Source organism: Papaver somniferum, chromosome 2 (assembly GCF_003573695.1).
Source record: "Papaver somniferum cultivar HN1 chromosome 2, ASM357369v1, whole genome shotgun sequence".
NCBI lineage: Eukaryota > Viridiplantae > Streptophyta > Magnoliopsida > Ranunculales > Papaveraceae > Papaver > Papaver somniferum.
The window spans coordinates 14983905-15000735 of record NC_039359.1 but is presented as its reverse complement, the minus strand read 5'-3'; the positions used below and the strand labels follow the sequence as shown (position 1 = coordinate 15000735).

General features: G+C 38.4%; 1 protein-coding gene across 1 annotated transcript; it reads right to left on the bottom strand.

Moving 5' to 3' along the window:
* Positions 1 to 5698: 5698 nt before the first annotated feature.
* LOC113350675 lies at positions 5699 to 6972 on the bottom strand. The gene is made up of 2 exons (XM_026594806.1): positions 6672 to 6972; positions 5699 to 5955 (listed from the first exon to the last, which is right to left on the bottom strand). The coding sequence occupies exons 1-2, from the start codon at positions 6970 to 6972 to the stop codon at positions 5699 to 5701; spliced, it is 558 nt and encodes a 185-aa protein (XP_026450591.1).
* Between the last annotated feature and the right edge of the window lie 9859 nt (positions 6973 to 16831).

The following is a 16831-nucleotide window of genomic DNA, read 5'->3' as shown; positions in this document are numbered from 1 at the left end:
CATAATTGGGAGGTTCTCCGTAAGATTGAAAGCAATAACGCCTTCAGGACGTCGGCGATACTCACTGTTCCCTGACTACATGAGAGAGACACCCCTCTACATAGAAAAACGATTGGGCGGTTCTTCGTAAGATTGAGAGCAATAACGCCTTCAGGACGTCGGTGACACTTACTGTTCCCTGACTATGTAGGGAGACGTGTATGGACCCAGACGGTTCTCCGTAAGATTGAGAGCAATAACGTCTTCAGGACATCGTCAACACTCGGGGATTCACTGACTATACACAAGAGATTAAATTCTACCGTGACATTCACCACTGAATTCCTAGAAGATAATCTATCTTATCTCATTACTCCTATTTCATGATCGAAATGGTAATAGATAAATGTATTACTCTGATTTCATGATCGAATCCACGGCTGATCTCATGAAATGTTAATAGATATTACTCTGATTTCATGGTCGAACCCACGGCTGGCCTCATGAAATGGTAATATCACCACTTATTTTGTTACTCCGATTTCATGGTAGAATCCACTATCCCATGAAATGGTAATACCTATTTTATTATTCCAAATTCATGGTCGAATCCACGACTGATCCTATGAATTGATAATAAAAAACTACTCACTTTTATTACTCAGTTTCATGAATCATTCTCCACTGAATTTCATAAATTAGCGATAAATACTCAACAATCGGGCATTTGGACTACCACTGAGTAAGCCCCATAAAATAGTGCAAGTGTACTCGACAATGATGCACGAACGAGCACCCAAATGCGCGAACGCACATCCAAAATATGGACAAATGAGGAATCCCTCACAAAACAGGAGAGAAAAAATAACAATATTAAAATAATGGAGAAGCGCAATGGGTCGGGCACACCGACCGGCCGGCCGTTCCCTAGCCGTAGCCGGTCCCATGCTTCCTCCATTATTTTTCCTTATTTTTGTTGTTTTCATAAACTCATGAAGACTCCTCCATCTCAGCAATTTTCCTTGTTTGAGCAAAACTCATGGTTTCTCCATATTTTGTGGTTTTCCCAATTTTGTGTAGTTTCACAAAAATAATAATTAAAAAAAATAATAGGAAAAGGTGTTGTGGGACCGGGCAACTTATCCGGTCTGCCATGCCCTATCCGGTCCCACACCTTGCAATCCCTAATTTTTCATAAATTGTTATTTTTCTCATCTTGTGAAACTCCCCTGTTTCCAAAAATCATGGTTTCTTCATATTTTCTCAAATATTGCGCAAACCATGAAAACGCCAAAAGTCAACATGGTCACATGACAGACTAGGCTACTCACGAAAAATATATTAAAATATTATTATTTTAATATTCACAAAATATTGATCAAACGAGCATACTTGCTCATTCGAGCAAAATCGAGGATTTCAGTCAAAGATCGAGCTCTTCTGAAAATCCGAATTATTGCTCAAACACACATCAGAAAATGCTGAAACTCTCATGATTGAGACACGAGCATTATGGAGACACGGTCACGCTCCCTTGACCGACCAAGGGAGACTCTAAGGCTTGCAACGAGCCGGTCCCACACGTTTTCACACTTTTGACCTAATTTGCGCAATTGCTCATATTAGGTCCAAACTCTTCACAACCAACTCAGAGTTTGTGCAAACACCCATCAGCGGTCCCACGACCACTAAGTCTCACGCTATCTTGTTCGATTCCCCATTTTTCTATAATTAGGCTTTTTCACCTAATGCACAATCGAGCACTATTTCAATAAATGATGAAACTGACATTTAATCGTCATTCCTTCACCAACCGGTCAACTCAGGACCCTGGCGTACGCTCACTCGAGCAATTGGGCATCACATGGACGTCCATAGTCTCATGTGGTCGGTCCCTCCTTCGCTCATGACCTATTTTCAGCAATTCGTCATTTAATGAGCAATCGATCAAAAATTAAGGTTTTTGAACAAACGCTCAACAAATCATCATTCTGGGCAGTTCAAACACTAAATATCCAGCAAACAATACGGGGATTAATTATATAATATTTGGTAATCTACCAATATTTTGATTAACATTTTATTGGATCATGACACCAATAAATAATCCGTCGAATTGAGAAATCACTCAATTGCTCGAATATTGACCCAACTATCAATATTCAGTAATTCGTCGAATTGAGCAATACTTGCTCAATTGCCGAACTATCAATATTCAGTGATTTATCAGTAACCCGTCGAATTGACCAATCGCTCAATTGCTCGAATGTTGATCCAACTAGCAATATTCAGTAATTCGTTGAATTGAAAAATACTTGCTCAATTTCCCAACTATCAATATTCAGTAATTCGCAATACTTGGTCAATTGCTCAAATATTGATCCAACCATCAACACCCAGTAATTCGTCGAGAAATACTTGCTCAATTACTTGAATGTTCCACTGAGCAATTCGTCATTCATGCTCAATTCAACAAAACCTAGACTCATTGTCTAAATCAGTCAACGTGGCTAATTAAATGCACGTTTTTCATGCAGGCTCCACGATTTGTGAGACAACAATCACGTCACAAATGGGGGACATCACTTAGGGTTTTGTTCTGGCGGCCTACAGCACGTGGATTCATCCACAACGAGAAATGTGAGTAAGACGTGTCAACGGTTGAAGGAGTTAGCAAAGTAGTGGGTGAGTGATCAACCAAGTCTCCGCACGACCTGGAACTGGTTTCACCACGATCTCCCACTTTGTCACTCTTTCACTCAAGAAACCTTCACGCTTACAGGGATCAGGGCGTTCGTCATTCTTGCAATATAAATAAGTCCAAAATCGAGGACAACAAAAAACATTATCATCATCGATATTCGTATACAAAAAACTCGATTAAAAACTTATTCACAGAACACAACTTCAGCAGTTCACCAAAAATTGCAAAAACCTTCAACACATCCACAATCATTGATATCACTGATCTGCACAATTCAGCTTCCCTCCTACAGATCAACCATCTCCCTCTTTGCGATCGAATTGACTCTGGAACGGCCATTGACTTGGTTTAGGCCGGAGTCCTACAGATTGATCTCTCGAATCTAAGCACTCCCTTTGCAGTGCATCTGTGTGAGGTTAAGCAGTTTGGTTGGTTTGAGGAATCTCCATCGCATGGTTATTCCCTCATTTCCTAAAAAACCAGCAAACTATTTTTCCCTATCCACAGGTGACACGACATATACTTATCTACAGAAAGCAATCAAGTTAGTTGCGCTTTTATTGGAACTTTAGATTTCAAATGAAGATTATACAGAGTACGTGAAGACCAGGGACACTAGGGACTGGTATTAGTCAACCATGGATACTCAACATCATATGCTAGGTGCATGTGTCTCTACTACCTTATGGTTAGTCCGAATCATCCATCGGTCAAGGTATGTCGTGTCTAACACCATGTTAATAATTTCACAAATAGTAAAAGTGGTGTTTTCGCAATAAGATGATACTCGAGGAAGACAACCCATATATCTACTATGAAAATATAAATGCTATGTAGGATAATGTTTTTCGAGACCCATGGAGAACGAGCAAATGGTCCAAGGGTTCGAGAATGTGTTCAGCCACAACTCTGTCAGAAGCCTTTTTGCACTGCCCTGTACAAAGTGAATAACTGGGAGCAATTGGTAAAAAATACAAACATGGGTCATATTCCACTCTCTTTGTATGAATGTTCTCTATGACATATACAAAATTCAATCTAATTGGATGAACGAGCTAAGATCCGTGGGTCAAACGATGAACATCGTCACTACTGAAAACTTTCTGAGATTCTCCTGGAACTTTTTGTTTCGATGATTTTATCCCCTAAACGAGCTTAAAATTCAAAAATCTTCTTTACTATTGATGGGAATTTGTCTGGGCATGAAAAAGTTGGTGTACACTGATAGACACATTTTTGTGTCTAAGTTGTCCTCATTTTTCTCTATGTTGGTACTCGATTTTGTACTTATTATGGTGGTTTGTGTGTTTGTAGGAATTTTTGGGAAATAAATATTTTTGGAAAAATCGGCTCGAAAAAGTATGCGGACCCCCGGAGGACATTTGCTATGCGGACTCTCACTTTGGTTAAGGGGCACCTCAATTACTATTTACACCCTAGGGGGAACTGCTATTAGCACCCCCATCTCTGTTAGGGGTATGTCGTCCCCTTAATTTGAATTTCCAGTTTGGCGGGAAACTGTTCACAAGCTATGGAAGAATTAGGGTTCGCATTTTGGACGGGAATCAAAGATACTCAATGGCTGGGATTTGCTGGGATGACGTGACTAGTCTTAACAGGCATGGTATGGTTGATTTCGTCATCTAAAATTGGCTAGATTCTCGGTGAGAAGAAAACAGAGGAGGGGAGATATTTACGAGTTGCACAAGATATTCATGGGGTTTCCTGTGCGCAATAGAGGATAACGTGTGTCTTAACAGAGTTTTACTCCAACTGGGACTGTGTCAACACCAGAAAACGCGTGAAGAGTTAAATCATGGAAGAAAATATCCGGAAAATATATTCCTTTACTGCTGAGTAATAAAAGATTTCTGGGAGTGATTGAGCGTGATTTATTGGTGATGCTGGCTATATAAAGGGTTTACGGGACTCATAGAGAGGTGACGAAGTGATTGGAAGGGAATAGAGTGAAGAAATGGAGAGATACGTAGATTTGTTGCTGCTTCCATTAGAGAAGAACACGAAGAACAATAGACTGCACAGAGCAGTCGTTTTTCTAGTGTCTTTTTTTTTTTGAATTTCTGTAACACCCAAGATACAACATTTATCTTCACTGATTGAGACGCATATAGTAACAGCGATTTCTGCAACATCTCACCAGCGTTGCAAATCACTATTTTATTATAAATCATCTTTAAGCACCTTTTTGAGCAATAAAAGTAAATTTTGAGCGTGTTTCCAACATGATGAGCGGCGAAAAGTTCCCGGTGACCAAGGCAACGGAGGAAACTATTCTCTTACGCATGATTGGTAATTTTCTTTCAGAATTTCAATAATTATTAATTTAATTTAATTCACCAAGATCACTATAAGTATATGTTTTTATAAGATGAAAATGGTTTTCTTAATTAGTTGTGAATCAATTTGATGTTTTATGCTTAGAAATAATTCTTCGATAATTCATGCTTAGGGATGACAATTCAATGTTTGGAAACCTTACAGATTATAAGTGAGTTAATGTAAAAAAAGAGCTTTATAATAATTCTTGAAATATTTTTTTTGTCAACGAATTAGTTAAAAGAATAGTGGAATCCGGAGTCTTGGTCTAGTTTTAAAATCTTCATATCATTTTTTTATTTTGAGTTTGCTATATTTTTAAGTTTCATTAAGTCTAAAATCTATTACATTCACAAGTCTTGAACGAACTATTACTACAAAAACATTGAAACCCCATCATACACCGTCAAAACCTGACGTCGGACGAAGCTTTTACAGTGTTTCTACTAAGGATACTATTTCTGGATTTTTCAAAAACGAATTATGACGAGATTCTTCTCATGCGTATGTGTTTTTCATTCATTCGATCAATCATGTCATACGAAAAAAACGATAAAACAAGCAATCAAAAATTGTCATTCAAAAGAGTCCGCATGGACCAATGGTAGAATTACTGGAACACTAAAGTAGCATCTACAGAACTACAAAAATAAAATATACTCGTATCGTTCAAGAGGATTAGATGTCAGATTCATCACTATCCTCGCATTCATCATCATCCATCTCTTCTTCAGGGTCTTCTTCTGTATCAGATTCAGAATTTTCTTCAGGGTCTTCTTCCAAACAATCGTCTGGATCATTGTAAGTCATATATGAATAATCACCTTCCTCTTGTTCCGCTCTAAGATCAGCTGCAACTACTAGTTCAGACTTCACATTAGGAGGACACGGTGCAACTTCGAGATCAGCAAGTTTCCACTTGGGAGAATGGTTGACTATATAATCAAGGTATGATGCAACACCATCAACGTGAACATGTTGTTCCTCCCCAGCTTCGGGTCTTCTTTGTTCAAGACGATGACGCTTTTTCTGGTATTCAACAAGTTTTTCATCCCCAACTTTTCTCCTCTAAAGGATTTCGTTATGAACTAATTCTTTTTCTTTCGAGATTGAATCTAAAAAGGAGTGAGTACGTAATGTAACACTTGTTTGAGAAGAATACACCACAGAGGTTGTAGGGGATGCGAAGGAAGAAAAGGATGCGAAAGAGAAGAAGTTATCTTGAGGAAGTTTGAAAGAAAAAAAAAGAAAAGATGAGTTACTATATAAAGAGATTATTTTAATAACTTGAATACTAATCAATGTCCCTTAGCAAGAACGACAATAGACTGCTTATATAGGCATGAATAATAATCTAAAAATAACAGAACTCTAAAAGAAGAAATAGGAAAAAGAATAAAACAGGAAATACCAAAATTGAGAAACAAGTAAGAAGTTTCTAGAAATGTTCTACATCAGCCACTCCCTCTTGAAAGAACTCGTCCACGAGTGTTGCTCAAATGTCTCCATGAAAAGTAAAAATCTCTTGAACATTGAAAATGTTAGAGATATTCTAGTTCTAAATGAAGTTCAATTACATAAGCACTATCACTAATCTTTTTCAAAATCTTGAAAGGACCATACTTCTTCATCTAAGTTTTGTTGTATGTACCTGTAGGGAAACGTTCTTTTCGAAGATGAATCATAACCAAATCTCCAAGCTGAAAAGCTTTGAATCGTCTGTGTTCATCTGCAATGGCTTTGTAATTTTCGTTAGAATCTTCAAGCTTAGTCTTCATTTCTTGGTGAATTTTTGCATCCTTATCTATCATCTTGTCAGCTCGAACGTTAGCTTTGGAAATCTTGGGTAGAACCACTAAATCAAGAACATGATTTGGCACTTTTGAGTAAACAATTTCAAATGGTGTTTTCCCGGTTAAACGATTGAGTGAAGTATTGAATGCAAATTCCATATGGGTAAATAAGATATCCCACTGTTTTTCTTGATTGTCAGTTATCTTAGCTCTAACAAATTCCCAAGAGAATGATGAACAACTTCAGTTTTTCCATATGTTTGTGGATGAACAGTTGTGTTATACTGTAATTTAGTTCTAAGTCTCATCCAAAGAGATTTCCATAAGTAGCTTAAAAACTTAGTATCTCTTTCGAAAGTAATAGTTATAGGCACACCATGCAGACGTACGACTTCCTTGAAAAATAAATAAGATACGTTAGAAGCATCTGTCGTCTTCTTACAGGAAAAAAAATGAGTCATTTTGGAATATCGATCCACAACAACCATAACAGAATCGTGGCCAAGTCAATGCTAACATCAACCCAAGGATCTTCAGGAACTGGTAAAGGAGTATATAGACCAGTATTTTGAATCGTACCTTTAGAACGCTGATAAACCATGCATTTCTGAACAAACTTCTGCACATCTCGTTTCAAAGAAGGCAAAAAAAATCTCTCTTAAACTAGAGAAATTATCTTATCTTTACCAAAATGTCCACCAAGACCACTGCCACGCAATTCTTGAATTAAATGTAGACGCAAAGAACCTTGAAGACAAAGTCGATTATCTTTAACAACAAAACCATCTTGAATCAAGAAACCAGTTTCTCCACCACCTGTGGTTCCACATTTTTCCCAAATATCCTTAAAATCTTCATCAACAGGATAGACTTATTTGATGAAATCAAAAGCTACACTCCAATTGCTAAGAGTAACAAGAAGATGAGCACGTCTACTTAGAGCACCAGCTACTTGATTTAATTTCCCACTTTTATGTCGAATGGAAAATGTATACTGGTTGATAGTGGACAACTACCTATCATGCATTCTGTTTAATTTTGTTGATGTTTTAAGGTATTTTAAAGCTTGATGATCGATATTGACCACAAGCTCTTTATGAACAAGATAAGGATGTCACTGCTTCAAAGCTTGAAATAAAGCAATCAATCCAAGTTCATATGTAGACCATTTTTTTGTATCAGAATTCTTTTCACTATGATATGCAATTGGATGTCCCTCTTGAGATAATATAGCACTAATGCCAATCACTGAAGCATCACAATCAATCTCAAAAGTCTTGTTAAAATCAGGCATAGGAAGCACAAGTGTGCTGCATAATTTTTCTTTAAGAATATTGAAACTCTTGTCTGCTTCTTCAGTCCAAAAAAATTTCTCTCCTTTTAAGTAATCTGTGAGCCCTGCAGTAATCGAACCAAAGTTCTTCATAAAACGTCTATAAAATGATGCCAAGCCATAGAAACTTTTAACATCCTTAATACACGTTGTTGTAGTACATTCTTTAATTTCTTTCACCTTTGTTTCATCAACTGCAATACTGGCATCAGAAATAATATAACCCAAGTAGGTGACCTTGTTTAAGTGAAACGTACACTTCTTCAGATTTGCATTTAACATATTATCAGCAAGTACCTCGAGAACCTTGGAAAGATGTACAAGGTGTTCATCTTCATTACAACTGTAAATTAAGATATCATCGAAATAAACAATAACAAAATGTCCAAGAAATGGCTGTAGAACCTGGTTCATTAGACGCATGAAGGTACTTGGAGCATTTGATAAATCGAAAGGCATTACTAGCCATTCATATAATCCTTCTCGAGTCTTAAAAGTTGTTTTCCATTCATCACCAATACAGATGCGAATCTAATGATATCCACTTCTCATGTCAAGTTTAGTGAAAATTTTTGCACCAACTAACATATCAATCATGTCATCAATCCTGAGAATAAGAAATTGATATAGAATAGTAATCTTATTAATGGCTCTGCAATCGATGCACTTCCTCCAACCACTATCTTTCTTGCTTACTAAAAATGCTAGACTTGAACAAGGGCTCTTACTTAGCCTGATAAGACCTTTTTGTAATAATTCATTTACTCGCCCTTGAATAATTTCATATACAGTGGGACTTAAACGATAATGAGCCATATTAGGTAAAGAAGATCCTGGGATTAAATCAATTTGATATTGAAGATCTCTTAAAGGAGGTAATGAGGTTGGCAATTCATATGGAAATAAAGCTTTGTATTGGCGAAGTAATGGTCGTACCTTCTTTGGAATGTCTACTTCAGGTTTAAGGACTTCATGAGAACTTAGTGTATGAGAATGTAAAGATTTGACAATGGAAGTCATTAACGCACTAGTTTTCCATCACCGTGTTCTTTGGAAACTGCAACATACTTGGACGGAACCAAAATCTTCTTCTTTCCATCCTTGTAGAAGGTATATGTGTTCTAAAAATAGTTATGAACAACACGTATGTCATATTTCCATGGTCTGCCAAGAAGTAAATGTGCTGCAATCATATTGATTACATCACATAAAACTTCATCTTCAAATCCAATGAATGAAAACTTAACAAGACACTGATGTGTTATGTCTTGAGATGAAGAGTTATTAACTCATCCAACAGAATATGGATGAGGATGTAGAGTTACTGGTAAACCCAAATTCTTAAGTACATCAACTGCAATGTAGTTATCTATACTTCCACTGTCAATAATCACATCAACTATTTTTCCTCCAAGTGAGCATTTAGTCCTGAAAATATTATTACGTTGTGAATAAGAGGGTTGAGAAAGTAGTAGTGGTCGTATCATTCTGTAGATGGGGAAAAACGATTTGCTGGTTTGTATGGGATTGAGGAGATGACCGTGCGGAGGAGACTCCTTGAACCGAGCAAATGCTCAACCTCACACAGATGCACTGCAAGAAGGGAGTGATTTAAGTTCGAGAGATCAATATGTAGGACTCCGGCCTAAACCAATAAAATGGTCGTTCCAGAGTCAATTCGGTCAAAAGAGAGGATGGGTCGATCTGTAGGAGGGAAGCTGAGAAATGTGTGGGATCAATGGTGATCAAAGATTGTATGTATGTTGTGTATTCTGCGTGAAGAAAATAAGATAAATTCTGATTGATCGGACGATGGGTTCTTAACATCTTGTTTGTCTGCTTTGACCAGAGATGTTCTTGTTTTTCAATCATGATTCAGAGACTTATTTATATTGCCAGAATTGTAAACACCTTGATCCCATGAAGTGTGACAGTTGCTAAAGTCAAAGAGTGGGGAAGTGGAAATTGTGTCAAAACCAGTTGTTCATCGTGCGGAGACTTGGTTAATTTTCCACCCACTACTTTGCTAACTCCTCCAACTAATTGCACGACTTACTCACATTCTCATTGTGTGTATGAACACACATGTCGTAGACCGCCAGACCAAAACCCTAGTTAATATCCCCCATGTGACACGATTGACATCTCGTGATTGTGGAGTCAGTTGCTGACTTTATGGGACGATGAGTCCTTGTATTGTTGAGTCGAACGTGATTTGCAAATGTTCTGAGACTCATGAATTGAACATGTCTGCTGAGACAAAGGTATACTGTCGAATAAATGTTGATAACTTAAGGTGAGCAAATGTTGCTGAATTGTTGAATATTGATAGTTGAACCAATATTCCTTAGTCTGAGAAAATGTTACTCATTTGATGAATTGTTGGTGGCAGGACCAAATAAAATATTAATTTAAGATACTGACAGCTAGGCCGAGCATAATAATAAAAGTGTCGATCACCGTAAAATTATTGGTGTTTGAATCAGCTCAGAATTATGTTTTTGCAGAGCTCTGGATCCGAAACCCTAATTTTGATCAATTGATGATTTATTGAAAATCAACCAGGATGACAAGTCGACCATGTAACACCCAGATGCTCAAATGAGCAAAATACCAAAGTCTCCTGAAGACCAGTTGGTGAAAGAATGATTAAATGCTGGTTTAATCACTTATTAAAATAATTCTCGTGTGAGTGTTAGGTGGTAAAACCTGATTATGGAGAGATGAGGGACCGACCAAGGGGCATTGGGACCGGCTCTTGGTGATCGTGGGACCAGCTGATGGTCGTTTGAGCAAACTCCAAGTTGTTTGAGAAGAATTTGGACCCAATATGAGCAATTGAGCAAATTAGGTCAAAAATATTAAAACATGCGGGACCGGATATTTGCAAGCCCTAGAGCCGGCCTTAGCCGGTCAAGGAGACATGCCCACGCCACCATAATGTCTGTGTCTCGGTCCTGAGAGTTTCAATATTTTCTGATGCGCGTTTGAACAACATTTTGAGAAAATATGAAAGATTCAGGGTTTTGCTGAAAGTGGAGAATCTTCATGAGATGATGAAAAATAATTAATAAAATAGGGGATTGTAAGGTGTGGGACTGGATGTGGCTAGGGCATGACCGGCAGACTAGCAAGCTCGGTCCCGCAACACCTTTCCCAATTTTATGTAATTTTAAGTATTTTCCCTGATGTGAAGGAAATACCATGAAACTGAGGAATTTCATGAGGTTAGGGAATTTCCATGAGATTATGGAAATAATAATAATAAAATAGGAAGTTACGAAGTTCGGGACCGGCTACGGCCAAGGCATGGATGGATGGACAATGAGCGCGGTCCCATGACGCTTTCCCTAATTTTATAGTGTGGAGGAGTTTCCATGAGATGAGGAAAACAAATAATATTAAAATAATAAGACATGGGCGTGTGGGACCGGCCACGGCTAAGGTATGGCGGACGGCCAATGAACCCGGTCCCGTGAGATTTCTCCCTAATTTTACATAATTTTCATGAGTTGACGGAAATATCATGAAATCAGGGAATTTTCATGGGATGAGAGAAATAATAAAATAATAAGGAACCATGAGGTGTGGTACCGGCCACGGCTAAGGCATGGCCGTCTGGCTAGTGGTCCCGGTCCCAAGACACCTTTCCTAATTTTTATTATTTCTTTGATACGAGGAAACACCATGATTAGGGAGTTTCCTTGAGACGAAAGCGATTTGTTTAAATGAAGGGATTTTCATGAGATCAGGGTGAAATAATAAAACATGATAAAATATAAAATTAGGCGTGGGACTGGCCACGACGTGACCGTCCGGCCGGTGAGCCCAGTCCCCAGCGCCTTTTCTAATATTTTATTATTATTTTTTTCATCATATTTTGCATAGGTTCATCGTTCCTTCGTGTTTTGGAATGCTCGTTTGTGCATTCAGGTGCTCGTTTGTGCATTATTATTGAATACACTTGCACCATTTTAGTCGGGGCTTACTCGATAGCTGCTCAGATGCCCATATGTTGAATATTTATCACTAACCCGTGGAATTCTGCTGGGAAGAACCACGAATTAAAGTGACGAAATATTATGAAGAATCGTAGGATATTTCTGAATATTCAGTTAACGATTAGAAATAATTAATTGATAGCTATCTACTAGCAGGCATACTGTTTAGGAGCATTAATTGTCCGAGAATTGATAGATATGAGCTTGTTGAAGCGTCATATTTCTTTTATATAGTCAGGGAAAACATTGTTGCGTCCTGAAGACGTTGTTGCTCTATACTAGCAGGAAAGTTGTTTAGGAGCCGTCCAATCTTTCGATTCTATATAGAAGTAATTACTGAAATTGCTCAGTATCCATGAGATACGTCGTTTCCTCAGCTGAGAGACTGCACATTTGTATATACTCCGAGAGACAATATTCTCAGTCAGAGATTCATGCGGCATGAGCTTTCATGCTTCAATGAGAGGTATGAGCCTCAATACTCATCTGATTGCTGGGTCATGAGCATTACAATTATGGTTTTACGATTTGAACCCTTGTTGAAAATCCAACATCTACATTAAGTCCCCTGCTTAGTGAGGGATAGTCATGTTCCTCAGTCAGCACAAAATGGTGATTTTCCAGTTATGAACGAAACAAGTAATTAAACTTAGTCGTAAGATAAGATGTTACCATATTTTCTATCGCGCGAGAGAACCACGGATTGAACGAAGATCTCAGTGGAATGACAGAGCATAAATTGATGTAGAACCGCTGGCTTGGTGATGGAACCTTGGTGGGTTTAGGATTCACGGGCCCGGGCCCAAGAAAAGAAATCCTTGTTTTAGGAACAGACACTCGTTCGTTTGTTAGTTTAAGGAACAAACAAAATAGACCTCAGTCTGATGATATAAAATTTTGTCTATGAGATTTCACGAAAACCAAAATTTTATTTTTGTAAATATGTGAGATTTCACAAAGTGGAATAAACTCTCGTTTCAAAGGTGGATGCTCGTACGAGGGAAAAGTTTTTTTTTTTTTAATAGACGTGCGTCTGTTAGTAAAAAAAATTTGTTTATGAGCTTTCATGATTTTTTTTTATCTTCGAGCTTTCAGAAATCTTTGAAAATATACTCTCGCTTCAAAGACAGATGCTCGTGCGAGGGAGCAAAAATATATAATATATAAATTTACGTGAGTTTTACGTTAAATATCTATATATTTTACAAAATCATGTATTGATTTTGAACAACTGTTGAAAGTAGACCATTATACATGGTGAAATAATGTTTGTATGTGAGTTTTCACAATTGTAGAATGGACGTCTGTCTAGTTTTTGAAAAACCAGTGGATGTTAAAATTCACGTGGGTTGTTCACGGTTTTATGAAAATCAAGTCATGATTTTGAATAATGAATTTTGCTCGTCTTTGCAGGTTTGAGGGAACGAGCAAGTTTTCAAAATTCAGACGTTATAATCACTACAAACTAGTGAAATTGTAAATAGGTAAGAGTTGGATTGTGACCATTTTTGTTATGCTTTTGTTATTGGTGTATCCATGAATCCATGTCTTTCGCCTCAGATAGGGGTGACTTCTGGTTACAACCACTCTTCTGGCTCTTCTAGGGAATGCTCCAAAAATATCAAGTCAAAGATGAAGAATTCTGCAGATGCTCATGCCGAGGTGAATCAACCACTCAAAGATGTTGGAAAAGTGATGCATGGTACGTCTCTTGATCGTCTGAGAGTGATTCGTGTTAAGATATATGCTTGTATCTCAACAGCAGCAGAAGCACCGCCGACTTCGGAAAGTGATACTAACGGCTGAAGATGAAGTTCGGCCTTGCGTTGATGGTGCAGCTCCTGATTCAGATGTGGATGAATGAAGAATTTCATCATCAGAAAATTCAGAAATTAGGTTTTCATTGAAAATGCTGTAGAATCTTTATACGATGTCCGTTTTTGATGATCTACCCATGTTTCTTCATCCTCAGAAAATTTCCAAGCTTTAGCAAAGAAAATTTTCAGCTTTTGAGCATGTTTAAGCCCCGAAATTGATGAAACAGTAAACTTCCAGGAAATTTTCAGGAAATTTTCAGCTGTCATATAGTCCAATGTTTCAGCCACATCTCTTCGCTCTTTTATCCAATTATTGTGAATTTTGGATATGTTTTAGAGGACATCCATAAGAACATAATGGTATATGACTCGTACCTAGATTCGTCACCAGTTTCTCCCAGATCGCTGCTTTGTGCGGGACAGTGTAAAATCATCTCAGACGAGCTTGTTGTAAAACACTCATGTTGTGTCTTTAGACCATTCACTTATGTCTTGAACGGTTGGTGAAGGATTTTAATGACATTGGCGCATTTGATATCAGGACCCGTGATTGATACATGAGCATGGTGCTTGCAGTGCCATCTTGTTTCTGAAACCTTGGTCACGGGACCTTAACTGAAGTTGCTCTCAAGAGGGGATGATGTAATGACCATGGTTGTATCTCTTGGTTGTAGAATTCGTTTCATGATGAATGATTAGCGTAGGTAAACTTGGTGCCAGTCACGAGTCTTGGACTGTGAACTGATCGTCATGATCAGCGGACCGTCAGTCTCCAGTATTTTGTTAAATCTCTCCCTTTATTTTTCCCTTCTTCTGGAAAGACCTAGTTAGAGGACCCAGGTACAAAAAACTTGATGTAAACTCCTAGGTGTTCGAAGTAGGAGGTACCTTGATGAAGTACTTAGCGAAAATACCTAGTGGACATTGATCGACTGTAGAGGTTATGAATCCCGTCCACGAATTTATGCTTGCATGTTGTATGCTCTGGAGGATGTAGGAACCTCATACGTCGTCGAAATTCGGTGCTTGACCCAATTTGGAGTTGTCTAGGTCTGCCAACGAAGCGTGCACATTTGTAACTTGTAATCCCGTACAAGTTTTCAGATTCCATGAACTTGAGTGTGGAGGCCATATCTTTCAGCTCGTATGTCCAATTGATGCGCCCTTTTGGTATGTATTAGAAGAGACATAGACGAACATATTTTGTTGAGGAAGTATTGTCCCATTCCTCACTCATTGGTACGTTTTTGTAAACCCATGGGCTGAAGTATGTTGTATCTCGTTTGTAAAGGTGATGAGAACATCTTGTAGAAGACTTGGAATTGGGCCCGCCTGTTGTGCAAGCTTCAGAAAGACTTTCATGTGAACATATTTCATGTCTACACACCTTGATATGAATCATTAATGCTTGGAGAAGTCCAATCCATCGAGTAACACTTCAGAGAAGTATAGTTGATGAAGCTGGTCATGAGGATGTTTCCCCTGAGACCGTCGTTGATGCTCGATCACTATAGAATTTTCTCCAGAAATGCTTGTTGATGCCTATACTATGGTCGGATTTGCTCCAGAGACCGAAAAGGCTAGATACATGATTATCGACATAGTCTTTACTCCTTCATCCAGTGAGCCTTACATTCATGAACTAATTGATGAGTTGAGCGTCCCTGAGATGAGGGTGTAGGGTTTAACCCAAATTCTCCCGAACCTTTACTGTGAAGTGCCTTGTCAGGGAATCGATGTTGTTGCGGCATATAGCAGCAACAGTCTTCATTCTTTCCAATAGGATCAAGTCCCCAGTATATGTTGAAGGAGTTTGTACCATCCATGGATAAATGATGTTGCATCTGCTTTAGAAGTCTTATCATGGGATAATGAAGACTTATCGATTGTAGTTCAGTTACACTTTGATCGTGCTATTGTTGAATCAGTGTGTCATCATCGAGATATTTGTGCTGAATCCAGATACGCTATTATCGAAGGTGTACTCTTTGATTGGGAGTACAATTTGAAGGCTTCTTAGATGCTTGAGCATTGAAGCGTACATTCCTTAAGTATCGAATGTCTTAGGGGTTTGATCATCTCGTCCCTGGAGTATCTTCTGTTGATTTAGCATACCTTTCGTTGCGGTAGTGGGATTCGACACTTGTGCAGACATCAGAGCTTTATGATTTTGTGGAACACATGGACTTGCAGGAGAAACACCCAAAGTGTTCTTTGCCATGTTTGGATATCATATCAGTAATGAATGTTTCAGTGCTTGATTCGGAGAAACGTCAGATTCAACCACTTGGTAAAATACTAATGCGGTGAAGCTACCATTCATAACGTCTTGCAGAGTTGCTAGCAGAATTGAGTCCCCATGTAGGATAGCATGTGAGGAAATAAATGACATAGACATGGAATGAGACTTGCCTGAGTGAGGAACTTCTTGATGAATTTCTATGCATCTTTTGCAGGTTCTTGCTTCAACCTCGTCAAAGTTTGAAATTCCTCCAAGTACTCTGATGATGGAATATCCGTCAAATCTCCTGGATCAGAACTTTCTTCGTTGGAGAGATGTGCAACCAAACGCGCTTTGTCAGTAGCCATCTTCTCAGCATGGATCCACGCTCGTCTGAAGAACATGTCATATCCTGGATCTTCCTGATTATGTGAAACTTGGTTTCTGCCCAGGTTGAACTTATGTTCACTTTGAGAGTGATGTATCCATAAGTGTTTTCGAGCGTTCCTTCAAGGTCTCTGATAGAGATGGGGTCACGAGTATCTTCTTGTCGAGTGATGCCTGTGGCTCTGAGGGTTTTCAGTGGAATGATGTTGATGGTGGCGTCAGCATCGATCAACATTCTTCTGAATTCATTTCCTTTGAG